At 48.9% G+C, this 13094-nt stretch overlaps 2 protein-coding genes across 5 annotated transcripts in view; one reads left to right on the top strand and one right to left on the bottom strand.

Moving 5' to 3' along the window:
• The window catches only part of Eif2ak4 (eukaryotic translation initiation factor 2 alpha kinase 4), a 51875-nt gene extending 42818 nt beyond the window's left edge, over positions 1-9057 (top strand). For both annotated transcript variants that reach the window (XM_048332099.1, XM_048332098.1), the window contains 8 exons: positions 389-475; positions 1708-1820; positions 3489-3547; positions 4350-4447; positions 5828-5896; positions 6326-6370; positions 7231-7349; positions 8798-9057. In XM_048332099.1, coding sequence (XP_048188056.1) covers positions 389-475; positions 1708-1820; positions 3489-3547; positions 4350-4447; positions 5828-5896; positions 6326-6370; positions 7231-7349; positions 8798-8855 — 648 coding nt within the window. In that variant the 3' untranslated portion in view covers positions 8856-9057. The remainder of the gene's footprint in view (positions 1-388; positions 476-1707; positions 1821-3488; positions 3548-4349; positions 4448-5827; positions 5897-6325; positions 6371-7230; positions 7350-8797) is intronic.
• Positions 7177-12408, bottom strand: Srp14 (signal recognition particle 14). 3 transcript variants are annotated; one of them, XM_048332102.1, is made up of 6 exons: positions 12289-12408; positions 12131-12203; positions 11116-11228; positions 10684-10716; positions 10214-10306; positions 7177-7284 (listed from the first exon to the last, which is right to left on the bottom strand). In XM_048332102.1, the coding sequence occupies exons 1-5, from the start codon at positions 12310-12312 to the stop codon at positions 10217-10219; spliced, it is 333 nt and encodes a 110-aa protein (XP_048188059.1). In that variant the 5' UTR covers positions 12313-12408; the 3' UTR covers positions 7177-7284; positions 10214-10216. The 3 variants fall into 3 exon arrangements, 2 of the variants coding, with proteins under 2 accessions (XP_048188059.1, XP_048188058.1); XR_007208766.1 differs by lacking the exon at positions 7177-7284 and adding an exon at positions 8606-8616 and having other exon boundaries at positions 9997-10306; XM_048332101.1 differs by lacking the exon at positions 7177-7284 and having other exon boundaries at positions 9958-10306.
• Between the last annotated feature and the right edge of the window lie 686 nt (positions 12409-13094).

Raw genomic sequence — 13094 nt, 5'->3', positions numbered from 1 at the left:
CTGACCAGTTACTCACGGCCCCTTAGCAGTCACCCTTCCTTGAGCTTTTCTTGCACAATACTTATGTCCCCTGAAATCAGCATGCTCTATTCTCCGCTCCCTCGTTCTGACCTGGCTCCAGTGGCCCTATGTTTTTTTGTTTTGTTTTGTTTTTTGGCCAGTCCTGGGCTTGGACTCAGGGCCTGAGCACTGTCCCTGGCTTCTTTTTGCTCAAGGCTAGCACTCTGCCCCTTGAGCCACAGCGCCACTTCTGGCCGTTTTCTATATATGTGGTGCTGGGGAATCGAACCCAGGGCTTCATGTATATGAGGCAAGCACTCTTGCCACTAGGCCATATTCCCAGCCCAGTGGCCCTATGTTTATCCGCTCCACTGCGTGTCTGTTTCAGTCCCTAGAGGAACTGCAGGAGTACTGTCGCCATCACGAGATCACCTACGTGGCGCTTGTCTCAGACAAAGAAGGGAGCCATGTCAAGGTAAAGACCACGGGAAATGCCGCATTTCCCAAGCTGGGTACCACCTGCCTCGCCACCGAAGACACTGGGATGTGGGCTCCAGGGGAGCTGGGACCCCCGTGCCGGGCTGGCCCTGCCCAGTGTCACTCTGGGGAAAGGGGATAAAATGAGGAAGCGCACCTGAGCACTTGCAGCGCTTGAAAAACAAAACCAGAGAAAACACTGGCTGAGTTTTCTTCTTGCTTTCCTCCCTCATTCTTTCTCCACCTTAACAAATTAGAACAGCAAGCAAAGCCATACAGTTAGCCTGCCTTAAGTTTCAAGGGTTGGAGGCACTGGTCAAGTACCAGCCAGTGACCAAAAGCAACGGGTACTGAGGTCAATTTCCAGCCTTGGACCCAAAAAAGAAAGAAATTTCAAATGTAAAAGTTCTTCATTTCCACTCATGCACTATATATATAACATATAGATGTAGTATACAAACTTTACAACAACAGCACGCTTCCGTTTCTCCAGTACATACTGAACTTACTACCACCTCAGACCCATGGGCTTTTCCACGGTTACGGCGTCTGGCTGGCCTTTCAGAATGCAGGCCCCATACGGGAGCCCCGGTGTATCTCCGGTTCATTTCACTATATCACTAAGCCTGCCAAGCTCCTCTGAATGTTGCTTGGGCGTCAGCTCATGGTAGGTCAGTAGCATCCTCATTTTGGGAAAACACAAGAGATGGCTTGTGTCATCCATGCAGTGTGGTGTTTTCAGTACTCACCATGTGGAAGGCTTGGTCTTAGGGACATGGGGATAAGGGAATAGTGGAGGGAGCCTTAGACCCTGCTGTAGGTATGTGAACTGTGGCTAGAAAATGCTCAGTGACGTCAGACTCCTGCAGCTGAAGCTCTGTAGGAGCAGTCACCCTGGGTTAAGAACCACTGGCCCGGGGCTGGGAATGTGGCTTAGCAGTAGAGCGCTTGCCTCGCATGCATGAAGCCCTGTGTTCGATTCATCAGCACCACATAAACAGAAAAGGCCAGAAGTGGTGCTGTGGCTCAAGTGGTAGAGTGCTAGCCTTGAGCAAACAGAAGCCAGGGACAGTGTCAGGCCCTGAGTTTAAGCCCAGGACTGGCAAAAAATAAAAAAAAAAAAGAACCACTGGCCCGAACTGCCCATCTATGAGGCATCTGGTAGCACCCTGTGCCTCGCTTTGGGCTTCAGGAACCTCCACATGACAAGCTCATGTCCTCCTTTCCAAGGTTAAGTCTTTTGAGAAGGAAAGGCAAACTGAGAAGCGCGTGCTGGAGTCCGATCTGGTGGACCATGTGTTGCAAAAACTGAGGACCAAAGTCAGCGACGAGAGGAACATGAGGTAACTTAGTGATGACTGAAAGCCCGGAAGATGGGCTGCAGTTGCCTGGGGTTAGTGTTAAAGGTAATTCCTTCGGGAAATAAAGACAGGTCAGGATCACTTTAAGTCTGAGCATTTGCCTGAATTCAGAGTTGTATAACTTCCTGTGTAATCAAGTCATTATGACTGAATTATTTGGCCCTTATGTCAGGTCATCCCTTCCTTTCAACGTTTGTTTTCCATCACTGAGTTAGTCTGTTTTGTTTGCTGTAACAAAGGGCCCAAGGCGGGGCCCTGGAAGCCTCCATGACCTATTATTTCCTAACACTCCCACCGCGTCCCACTGCAACTTGGGGGACCAAGCTTCTGTCACATGAACTTGTGGCGGGTACACCGGAGCTCCAGCCGAGCGTGGGCGTGCTTCCGGGAGAGGAGCCGTGCCGTGCATGCGGTTGCTTTTTTGGTCCGTTAATGGCTGAATATGAGTGATATTTTGTGCATGTTCCTTGATTGGTGTTCTCATGGTGTGAGAGAAAAATGTTCAGCCACCTGAATACAAATTTACCAAAGCAGGTAAAGTATTAAAAATTAAAGCCGAGCACTGTGTCTCACACTTAGAATTCTAGCTACCCAGGAAGCTGAGATCTAAGGATCTCAGTTCAAAGCCAGAACACCAAGGTTGAGCAAAAAACAGTAAAGGACACAAGACCAGAAGTTCAAGCTCCATTACTGGTGATTGATAGGTAGATAATTGATAGATACCAAATCAATGTCACACTTCCACTTTCAGGAACTTACGGTGTTGTTTTTCTATTGGGGAGTGGGTAAAGGCATCTCCCAAGACACATTTTCTAATAGTTCTCAGACTTCTTGTTTCACTGTACTTCCCTTTCTCTCATAATACAACTGAGTAACCGAATTCTGGTGGACACTTAGAAGGCACAGAGTAGCTGGGCACTGGTGGCTCACACCTGTAATTCTACCTACTCAGGAGGCTGAGAGCTGAGGATCTCAGTTCAAAGCCAGCCAGAGGAAGGAAAGTCTGTGAGCCACTTATCTCCACCAGAAAACCAGAAGTGGCGCTGTGGCTCAAAGTGGTACAGTGCTAGCCTTGAGCAAGCTCAGGAATAGCTCCCAGGCCCTGAATTCAAGCCCCATGACTGACAAAAAAAAAAAAAAAAAGGAAGGTAGGTAGCGTGCGAGGTGGGATTTAGTTCTAGGGAAACACTGACACCTTTTCTCCCTGCACAAGATTATCCAGTTTCCCCTCAGCGTCCTGTTGTCTCCTAAAGACTATAAGCGAATTCTGAGCATTTGAAGGCTCACATCCATTTGTGGGCTACCCTTTCCCGTGGGTTCTCCTGTTCCCAGCGCAGCGGAAGGAACCCCCTTCACACCTGTGTGGAGCCAGGATTTCAGACCTGGCTGAGAAGTCAATGTTTTCTGTGGGCGTTTATTAACTGGCAATTAGACTTTCATCAGTTTTTAACTTGTTCTCGATCAAAAGTATAACTCAGTACATTTTTTGTTGTGGCTTTTTTTGTTGTTGTTTTTTTTCCCTGCTAATAACCAAGAGCAATGTGTTTTCATATTCAGTAGAAAAAGTGGCAAGAGGAGCTCCTCACTGGGGTTGCCTGTTGCTTTTGCCTTCTTCACAGTTTCTAACTGTTTCTGTTTGCTTGTTTTTAGAGAAGCTTCCGATAATCTTGCAGTGCAAAATCTGAAGGGGTCATTTTCTAACACTTCAGGTATAATGACTAATTAAACGTGAACATGTAATGCTGTGTTTGCCTGGAAGTAGTGGGGATGGATGGTGTGTCTCTCCTTGTGACGTGGAAATGATCTTTCTAAAGTAACTTGTAAGCAGTGAAGTGCACCATGTGGAACTCACCCCCATGTGGGAAGCACACACCCAAGAGAGCGCAGGAAGTGTGGTGTAGGTGACTCTGACATGATGCATCTGATCGCACGGTCTTACTTGTACAAGTAGCGTACTCTTCCTTTGACTCCACTTGTTGTAACAGGTGGGATGTGCCTAGCTTTCACCATAGAGAGGAAAACTGAAGGAAAGGATTTCAAGCTGGGTACGGTGGTGCTTACTCCAGCACTCTGGAGGCTGAGGCAGGAGGATTGGGAGTTTGAGACCAGACTGAGTTATCTCAGAAACATAAGGGGAAAAAAAAGAAACAAAGCAAAGCCCAATGTGATCTAGCCCTTAGAACCACGGTAGGATGTCTGCTGAGAAGTCTCTCTCTGGTGTGCTGTAGAAGCTGCACACAGACAGGCTGTAAACTCCAAACTTTTTTGTTTGTTTTGGCCAGTCCTGGGGCTTGAACTCAGGGCCTGAGCACTGTCCCTGGCTTCTTTTTTTTTTTTTTTTTTTTTTTTTTTTTTGGCTCAAGGCTAGCACTCTACCACCTGAGCCACAGCGCCACTTCCGGCCTTTTCTGTTTATATGGTACTGAGGAATCGAACCTAGGGCTTCATTCATGCTAGGCAAGCACTCTGCTGCTGAGTCGCATTCCCAGCCCCCCGAACTTTCTTTTTCAGGTTTGTTTGAGATTCACGGAGCACCTGTCGTGCCCATTGTGAGTGTGGTAGCCCCGGAGAAGCTGTCAGCCAGCACGAGGAGGCGGTATGAGACCCAGGTACCTGGCCAGGCCCCCAGCTCTAACATGGGAGCTATACAGATGCAAGCGAGGAAAACCAGAAACAGGAGTTTCTTTGGAAATATTCTTCTTCCCTATTCCTCAACACAGAACATTTCTTCATGCCATGATCCAGCCCCATGTCCAGGGAGGCCCAGGGTGCATGAAATAAAAGCCTGCCAGTAATAGAATCTTTCCAGTCTACCACTTGAGGCTGGTTGGGTTCTTTCTTTTTTTTTTTTGGCCAGTCCTGGGCCTTGGACTCAGGGCCTGAGCACTGTCCCTGGCTTCTTTTTGCTCAAGGCTAGCACTCTACCACTTGAGCCACAGCACCACTTCTGGCCATTCTCTATATATGTGGTGCCGGGGAATTGAACCCAGGGCTTCATTTATATGAGGCGAACACCCTTGTCACTAGGCCATATTCCCAGCCCCTGGTTGGTTTATTAATAACAAAACGTTAGAGGTGAAGCTGGGTGCCAGTGGCTTGCACCTGTAATCCTAGCTACTCAGGAGGCTGAGATCTAAAGATCACACTTTGAAGTCAGCCCGGGCAGTAAAGTCGGTGAGACTTATCTCCAATAAGCTACTCAAAAAAAAAAAGGAAATAAAAAAACAGAAAAGAAGCTATGGCTCAAGTGGCGGAGCACTAGCCCCGAGCAAAAGAAGCTCAGAGACTGTCCCCAGGCCCGAGTTTAAGCCCTAGGACTGGCAAAACAAAACAAAAAAAAACTCAGAAATATAAAGATTCGGTATCTAGCCCAACTGTAGAGCACCTGTCTAGCAAGCGTGAGACTTTAAGTTCCAGTGCTCCAGAGAGCACGATTAGAAATGGAATTAGACAGGTGTGGAAGGTCGCGTGCCTCTCTCTGGGCTCTAAGCTGGTTCTCAGGATTTACATGGAAATCGGTTTCCTGTCCAGCTGCCGTTATCACCTGCCACCCTTCAGTTTCATCTCCTCAGCTGCCACCTTCCCCCCTTTCCTAATGTAGCTGAAATCTCAACCCGGAAGCCCACTGCTCCCCTGAGCACAGGTCCACTGCACTGAGCTGCTGTTGCTCCCCCTTGGTCTGAGACTAGGCTTCAAACTCCAACTTGACACCATTGCTCATTGTCTGGCTTTCTACCACCTGAGCCATGCCTCCACCCCACCCGACCCCCAGCCTTTACCAGGCACCATTTCTACATGGGGAATAAGCGGCAGGAAGGACTGGTAGATCAAGATGGTTACACAGTCTTTCCCTCCATGGGCTCCCAGGCCAGACCCCCCTCCCTGAGGCAAAGTAACAGCATGTCCCTGGACACTGTCTGCAGTCCCTCCGGGGCCTTGTCGTCCAGAAGACTGTTTGGCTTAACATGTTCTCAATTTCATTTCACTAGGTACAAACCCGACTTCAGACCACCCTTGCCAACTTACATCAGAAAAGCAGTGAGGTTGAAATTTTGGCTGTAAGTCCTTCTTTAACACTGTCTGCGCTGCCTGGTGCAGCCTGATGTGAACCACACACAAATCTAAACGTATAAAAGCTGGGGAGAAGTGGAAGGTTTTTGGTGGTGGTGGTGGTTCTCCTCTTTCTTCCTGTGAAACATGGGGAGGAGGGAGATCATTTTTCTGTTTCAGATCTTTCCTTACTAAGCCTACAGCAAGTCCTGCATAGCATCAAAGCTTTGGGGTGCAGTGCATAGGTCTGGGCTGTGGCCCCCACTGCTTCTTAGCCCAGCTATGCTGAGATGTTACCGCTCCGTGGTATAAGTTGTAGCGCAGTGGCATTTCACAGGCTGCCAGCCGCGCAGCTGCCCATCAGAGTGACAGCATCTCCAGTCAACAAGGCTGCTTCGATCCTCCAGCAGGTGATGTGCATTTCTGTGTATTAACAGGTGGATCTGCCCAAAGAAACGATCCTGCAGTTCTTATCACTGGAGGTAGGTGATGCCAACTGTACTGCACTGGGTCCTTGCTGTTACTGTGCCAAAAGAAAACTGAAAATGGTACTCAGTTTATAACGGATGCTACTTGTCTGGCAGCACCAGGAATTCCATAATGCTGGCCCTCTCATGTGTTTATTAGTCCTGAATTGATGTCACCCACCTAGTAAGTAGCCAAGCCAGGATTCGGTCCTATCCAGAATAGCACATCTATGTTTTATGTTATAACATCAAAGTTGAAAAGAAGTGATCACTTAGGTTATCATGAGATTAACTTCAGAGCTGGAGTTCAGTGTGAAATGTTTTGTCCTGTTAAAGTTTGACAGCTGATGATAATACCATGCTGTCTCAAACCATTCTAGATGAGGAAATTAATTTGTAGATAAGAACTACATAGATACTTTATGTATTTTTTAATAACTAGAACATACTTTTATCATCAAATAGCTTAAATAAGAACTTTCAGCCCGGCACTGGTGACTCACACCTGTAATTCTAACTACTCAGGAGGCTGAGATCTGAAGGTCGTGATTTGAAGCCAGCCTGGGCAAGAAAGTCTATGAGTCTCCTATCTCCAATTAATCACAGAAAAAGCCAGAAGTGGTGCTTGTGGCTGAAGTGGTAATGTGCTAGCCTTGAGCAAGAGAGCTTGGAACAGTGCCCAGGCCGAGTTCAAGGCCCAGAACCAACAAAAACAAAATTGCTGCAAGCTCCCTGCCAGTTCCTCTCCCCATATCTAACCATAATGACACATCTGAAGGAAAGAATGGCATTACCATTCCAGTAATGAGTCAGAAAAAAGCCAGATAAAGACCCAAGCTGCCATGTTGCTAAGTCTCTGTCTGTCTCTCATCTAGTGGGATGGCGATGAACAGGCATTTAACATGACTGTGAAGCAGCTGCTGTCTCGCCTGCCTAAGCAGAGATACCTCAAATTAGTATGCGATGAAATTTATAACATCAAAGTTGAAAAAAAGTAAGTCATCTCTAAGTCTTGCAGGTTTCACTTGGCTAAGGACAGATCTCATGTGTTGTCATTCATGCAGGATCTTGGATACCCTCCCCCCCTCAACAAAAAACAACCTGAGTATAAAGCAAGACTGGGGTGGGGTGGGAGGGCAAGAAGGTGGAGGTGCAGTTGTGGGCAAAGTACTTTATGTATGCACATGAAAACTGTTGTTTAAAAGTGGAGACAACGGAGCTGGGAATGTGGCTTAGTGGTACAGTGCTTGCCTGGTATGCATGAAGCCCTAGGTTTGAAAAGGCCAGAGGTGGCGCTGTGGCCCAAGTGGCAGAGTGCTAGCCTTGAGCAAAAAGAAGCCAGGGACAGTGCTCAGGCCCTGAGTCCAAGGCCCAGGAGTCTACAGGAGGCTGGGAATGTGGCTTAGCGCTGGAGTTGCTTGCCTAGCATGCATGAAGCCCTGGGTTCAATTCCTCAGTACCACATAAACAGAAAGGCTGGAACTGGCGCTATGGCTCAAGAGGTAGAGTGGTAGCCTTGAGCCAAAAAAAAAAAAAAAAAGCCAGGGACAGTGCTCAGGCCCTGAGTTCAAACTCCAGGACTGGCAAAAATAAAAATGAAATAGTTTACAGAGGGCAGAGTGAAGTGTATTTCATTGTCTTGTTAGACTGCAGCTAGCAAGCAGCTCACAAGCAGTCTTGTACCAACAAAGCAAGTCTTGAGTAGTCGCCAACCACATCACACACCTGTAGCTGTTTGCTTTCCATCACACATCAAATGCCAGCCTTTGGTGGTACTGTTCCACAGGGCTGGGGGAGGCCTGGGAGGGACAGGGTGTCCTTACCCAGGACCTTTCATTGCAGACTGGGTCAGACTTAGTGGCTTACTTTCCATCTCCTCCATTACAAAGCTTTTAACGTTTTTTTTCTTTTGTCAGTTGTGGGACTTGAACTCTGGGCCTGGGCGTTGTCCCTGAGCTCTTCAGCTCAAGGCTAGTACTCTACCACTTGAATCACAACACCACTTCAGGTTTTTTGTGTTTTTTTTTTTGGCCAGTCCTGGGCCTTGGACTCAGGGCCTGAGCACTGTCCCTGGCTTCTTCCCGCTCAAGGCTAGCACTCCGCCACTTGAGCCACAGCGCCGCTTCTGGCCGTTTTCTGTATATGTGGTGCTGGGGAATCCAACCTAGGGCCTCGTGTATCCAAGGCAGGCACTCTTGCCACTAGGCTATATCCCCAGCCCCACCACTTCAGGTTTTAAAGTAGTTATTGGAGATAGGAGTCTCACGGATTTTCCTGCTCCGGTTGGCTTTGAACCAAAATCCTCAGGTCTCAGCCTACTGAGTAGCTAGAATTACAGGCATGAGCCACCAGTGCCCACCATTGTATTCTAAAAATACTTAACACTGTTCTTCACCTACTATACCTCAGCAGTCTGTTATATAATCTACTTTTCTTTTGCAGGGTATCTGTGCTGTTCCTGTATAGCTATAGAGATGACTACTACAGAATTTTATTTTAACCTTAAAGACGTGTCATGACAGAGTTCAAATTGACATGGACGCACACTAGAATAATGAATGGAATGTTGTACATTCACTGTCATTGTAAATTAACTTTAAATTCTAGGAAGGTGGCCTGCCAAGCTGAACTCTGTCATTTTTACATGTGTAATATATTATAAATTTATCTTTTTTGGATATAATAAATGCTTTCATATAACTGCTGCTTTTTCACTGGAAATCTATTTTTTTTGTCTTTCCATTTTTGATACTGGGGATCAAACCCATGACATTGCACTTGCTAGGCAAGCGCTTTGCCACTGAGCTACATCCCAGTCCTGAACATCTTTTAACACCGGATTTTATGGAGTTGAAACACAAAGTCTTGTTCTTCCCTTGGCCCAGTGTGCAAGCATGTGAAAAGTACTTTTCCCAAATTGGTTAAAAAGACCAAAAATCATTACCTTGGGATCAGTATTGTTTTTGTTTCTTCAGGAAGAAAAGTACTATTATTGGGGGGTTTTGCTGACACCAATTACCAATTCTTCTTACTGCCTTGGCCTCTGGAGCACCAGGATTACAGGAGTACATCATCATACCCAAAAGAATCTTCAGGGCTGGGGATATAGCCTAGTGGCAAGAGTGCCTGCCTCGGATACACGAGGCCCTAGGTTCGATTCCCCAGCACCACATATACAGAAAAACAGCCAGAAGCGGCGCTGTGGCTCAAGTGGCAGAGTGCTAGCCTTGAGCGGGAAGAAGCCAGGGACAGTGCTCAGGCCCTGAGTCCAAGGCCCAGGACTGGCCAAAAAAAAAAAAAAAAAAAAAAAAAAGAATCTTCAGTCTTAACAACTTTACAGTATGCTTATCCTAACATTGTTATGCATTCTTATTTGGCTATAACTCGTAACTGCAAAAGGAACTGTGATGACAAAAGTACACAAGTAGGTAGGAAGAATTTCCATGAGATACCATGACTTTTTATAAAACTGTCATGCTTCAATTCCAGTACTTTAGAAGACAAGCCTTAAAAAGACCTGTTCATTAATGTCATTACTCCATAATTTGTAGTTGCTACCAAAACTATTAAGATGGGGTGGGAAGAGGAATAAGGAAGAGACAGTAAGTTCTACACAGGTTTAATGATACGTTGATCTTCACAGAGGAATCTTAACAGGAATACACAACCATGCAGCGCAGATCCCAAACACACTGGCTTCCTACCACAATGTCCCTAGAAACATCCCAACCCTAGTCTCCCAGGACAACAGTTACCAGTGGAGGAATGAGAAACTTTGTTGCCAAAAGCAAAAAAAAAAAAAGAAAGAAAGAAAAATGGCCATTCTGTAGGTAGCTGGTAATGGTGGAAACCTGGTGCCCTTCACTGGGCTGTTTTGGTCTTCTTATTCTTGTTCTTCTTGTCTCTCTTCTTCAGCCCATCCATGTTAGCCCTGAGCAGGTTTGAGTATGCCTGGAAGGCAGAGCACAAGCACAATGGGCAGGCTGACAGGACAGCTGCCTTCCACCCACAAGGGGCTTAGGGCAGCACCCCAGGGGCCCCACAGTGGAAACAGTGTCCACAGGAAACATTATTGCAGTTCTACAACACACCCACCCCATGCTGAGTTGCAGGTCCATTGGTTCTTAAGTAAAGGGGAAGGGACAAGCAACTCCTTGTTCGGCAGTACTAGGGGTACAGCATATCTGTTGACATTCAGCCTGTTGGCTTTTTCTTAGAAAACGCTGGTAAAAGTTATGACAGGAGAGCAGTGAACCAAGTATCAAGTCAGAGTTCACGATTAACGCTGTCACAGGCCCTAGGATGACGCGGGGAACACCAGAACTCACCATCTGAAATTTATTCACTTCTTTAGAGCTCACCTGCAAAGAAGGGAAAAAGAAGGCATGTAGTGCTGCATAGAGCTACCCTCTGCACCACTCAATCTGAAAGGGCCTCATGAAGACACCCTAATCTTTAAAATACTTCCTTCCAACTTCAGGTCAGAATGCCCTAAAGACATTTTCTACTCCCCATTCCTTTGCCTGGAGAATAAGAGCAAAGTAGTATTTTTCTGCACAAGAACTGCACCAAGGTGTGTCAGTCAGAAGCAGACCACTCAAGAAGCCGTGTTTCTCGGTGCTATTGAATCCCTTACACAGTCAAGCGTGCCTGTAATCCCAGCAGCTCAGGGGGCTGAGAAGGAAGGATAGGAAGCTTGAGTCTAGCTTGGGCTACATGACCAGACTCTGTCTCAAAAAAATAAGAATATTCTAGCTCACCACAGTGCTGATCTTCTTCTTCCCGTCTGTAGCTCTCAACAGACACTTGTTTTCTGCGGGCTCAAGACCCTCCACAGAACCCTTCCTTGGGATGGGTTTTGTTCGACCATCATCTGCATGAAGAAGACAACATGGTGAACACTACTACAAAGTTAAAACAGGGCTAAACTTCTGATCTGAGAAGGATCCCAACCTCAGCTGGAGCTAAGCCCCTTCACCAACCACCCCCCCCCCCAGCTGAGATCCTATCTGAAAAACTAAAAACAAGCCCAGAGGCATGGCTCAAGTGGCAGAACACTTGACTGGGGAGTCCAGGTAGGAGTTGAGAGAGGTGACCTAAACCAGTGACCCTGCGCTAGTTCTGTTACCACACCATCCACTAGGTCGGTTGGACAAACTTGCAGAAGCTACTTGCACTACAGAAACACTAACATCAAAGCGTATTAAACCTCACAAATGAGCCTGTCAGCGACTCCGGAGATTGAGACCCAAGGACCCAGGTTCGAAGCCAGCCCTGGCAGGAAACTCATTTCCAATTGGCCACCAGTGGTGCTCTGGCTCAAAGTGGTAGGGTGCTAGGTTTGAGTAAAAAAGGCCCTGAGTTCAAGCCGCAGGACTGACACGGTGGCAGTGTGTGACACTCCCTGACAAAAGACGACCTGACTTGGCCCACCGTAGCGGGGTGGCTGACCTCGGGGACAACACGGCACGCAGGGGGCAGCAAGGCTCCCAGGACCGCTCCCGGGAGGTGCCCGGGGCGGGCGGGCGGGGCACCAGGGGCAGGAGTGAGGGGGCGTGGCGCCCGTGCCCCACAGCCTGGGCCCCGCCCTCCCGGCCCGGGCCCCGCCCCCACGCCCCCGGCCACAGCCCGGGCCCCGCCCCTCGCCTCAGCCCGGGCCCCGCCCCCACGTCCCGGGCCACAGCCAGGGCCCCGCCCCTCGCCTCAGCCCGGGCCCCGCCCCCACGTCCCGGGCCCCAGCTCGTCCCCCGCGCTCCCGGCCGGCCCGCGGCTCACACTTCTTCAAGGTGATGAACACGCTGCCCAGCGGGCGGCACTTCTGGAACAGCCTGGTCAGCTCCGTCAGGAACTGCAACACAACAGGCCCGGCCCCGTGAGGACACTCCAGACCCAGCCCCCGGCCCTCCCGCCGAGCCCCGCCGCGGCCGGCCTACCTGCTCGCTCTCCAGCAGCACCATGGCGGCGCGCCGCGGCCCTCCGGCTAGCCGAAGCCCAGAACCGTGAGGGCCGGAAGTGGAGCCTGCGGTGGGCAGGACTTCCTCCGCGAGGCTGGCTGCCGGGAGTTTCCACCAATCCCCGCTCCGCGGCGCCTGTCCGGTCCCGCCCCTCCCCCCGCCCACTTCCGCTCCGGCCCGCGGCGGGCTCGCGAGCTCCCGGGGCTGCCCCGGGGAGGGTGGGACCCGCCTGGCGTCACGTCAGTGTTTCTTGGGACAGCACTCAGTAAAAACAACTCCAGTAAGTATGAAGGAACGAGGGCAAGACAGACGGGATAGAAACGTGCTCTTGTGTCTGTGCTGGGCGCGTTACCGGACGCTTCCCTACCTCAGTTTCCTCTCTTGGTTTTACCCTTGGAATTCGTTAGGGGGTCACAGTGGTGAACAGTGCTTGCCTACCATGCCAGTCTCTAGATTCCATCCATAGCATGATTAAAAGAAAAAAAGAAAGTCATTTTGAGTGACTGATTGCCATCTATTACATAGGGAAGACAGGAACAGGAAAAATAAAGTTTTGTAGGACTGGGAATGTGGCCTAGCGGTAGAGTGCTCGCCTACCATGCATGAAGCCTGGGGTTCGATTCCCCAGCACCACATGTACAGAAGAAGCCAGAAGTGGCGCTGTGGCTCAAGTGGCAGAGTGCTATCCTTGAGCAAAAAAAAAGCCAGGGACAGTGCTCAGTCCTTGAGTTCAAGTCCCAGGAGTGGCAAAGAAAAGAAAGTTTTGTAGACAGACAAATTTTTAT

This window comes from Perognathus longimembris, chromosome 23, assembly GCF_023159225.1.
Source record: "Perognathus longimembris pacificus isolate PPM17 chromosome 23, ASM2315922v1, whole genome shotgun sequence".
NCBI lineage: Eukaryota > Metazoa > Chordata > Mammalia > Rodentia > Heteromyidae > Perognathus > Perognathus longimembris.
The sequence above is the reverse complement of the archived record's forward strand: the minus strand, read 5'-3'. Positions and strand labels throughout refer to the sequence as shown.

Excerpts from the sequence above, each read along its gene's own strand:
- Srp14 (XM_048332102.1), bottom strand. The coding sequence starts at position 12,312 with ATGGTGCTGCTGGAGAGCGAGCAG. Across the intron at positions 12,204-12,288 it reads TGCTGCTGGAGAGCGAGCAG|TTCCTGACGGAGCTGACCAG; the intron begins GTAGGCCGGCCG and ends GTTGTGTTGCAG. Across the intron at positions 11,229-12,130 it reads GTTCATCACCTTGAAGAAGT|ATGATGGTCGAACAAAACCC; the intron begins GTGAGCCGCGGG and ends TTCTTCATGCAG.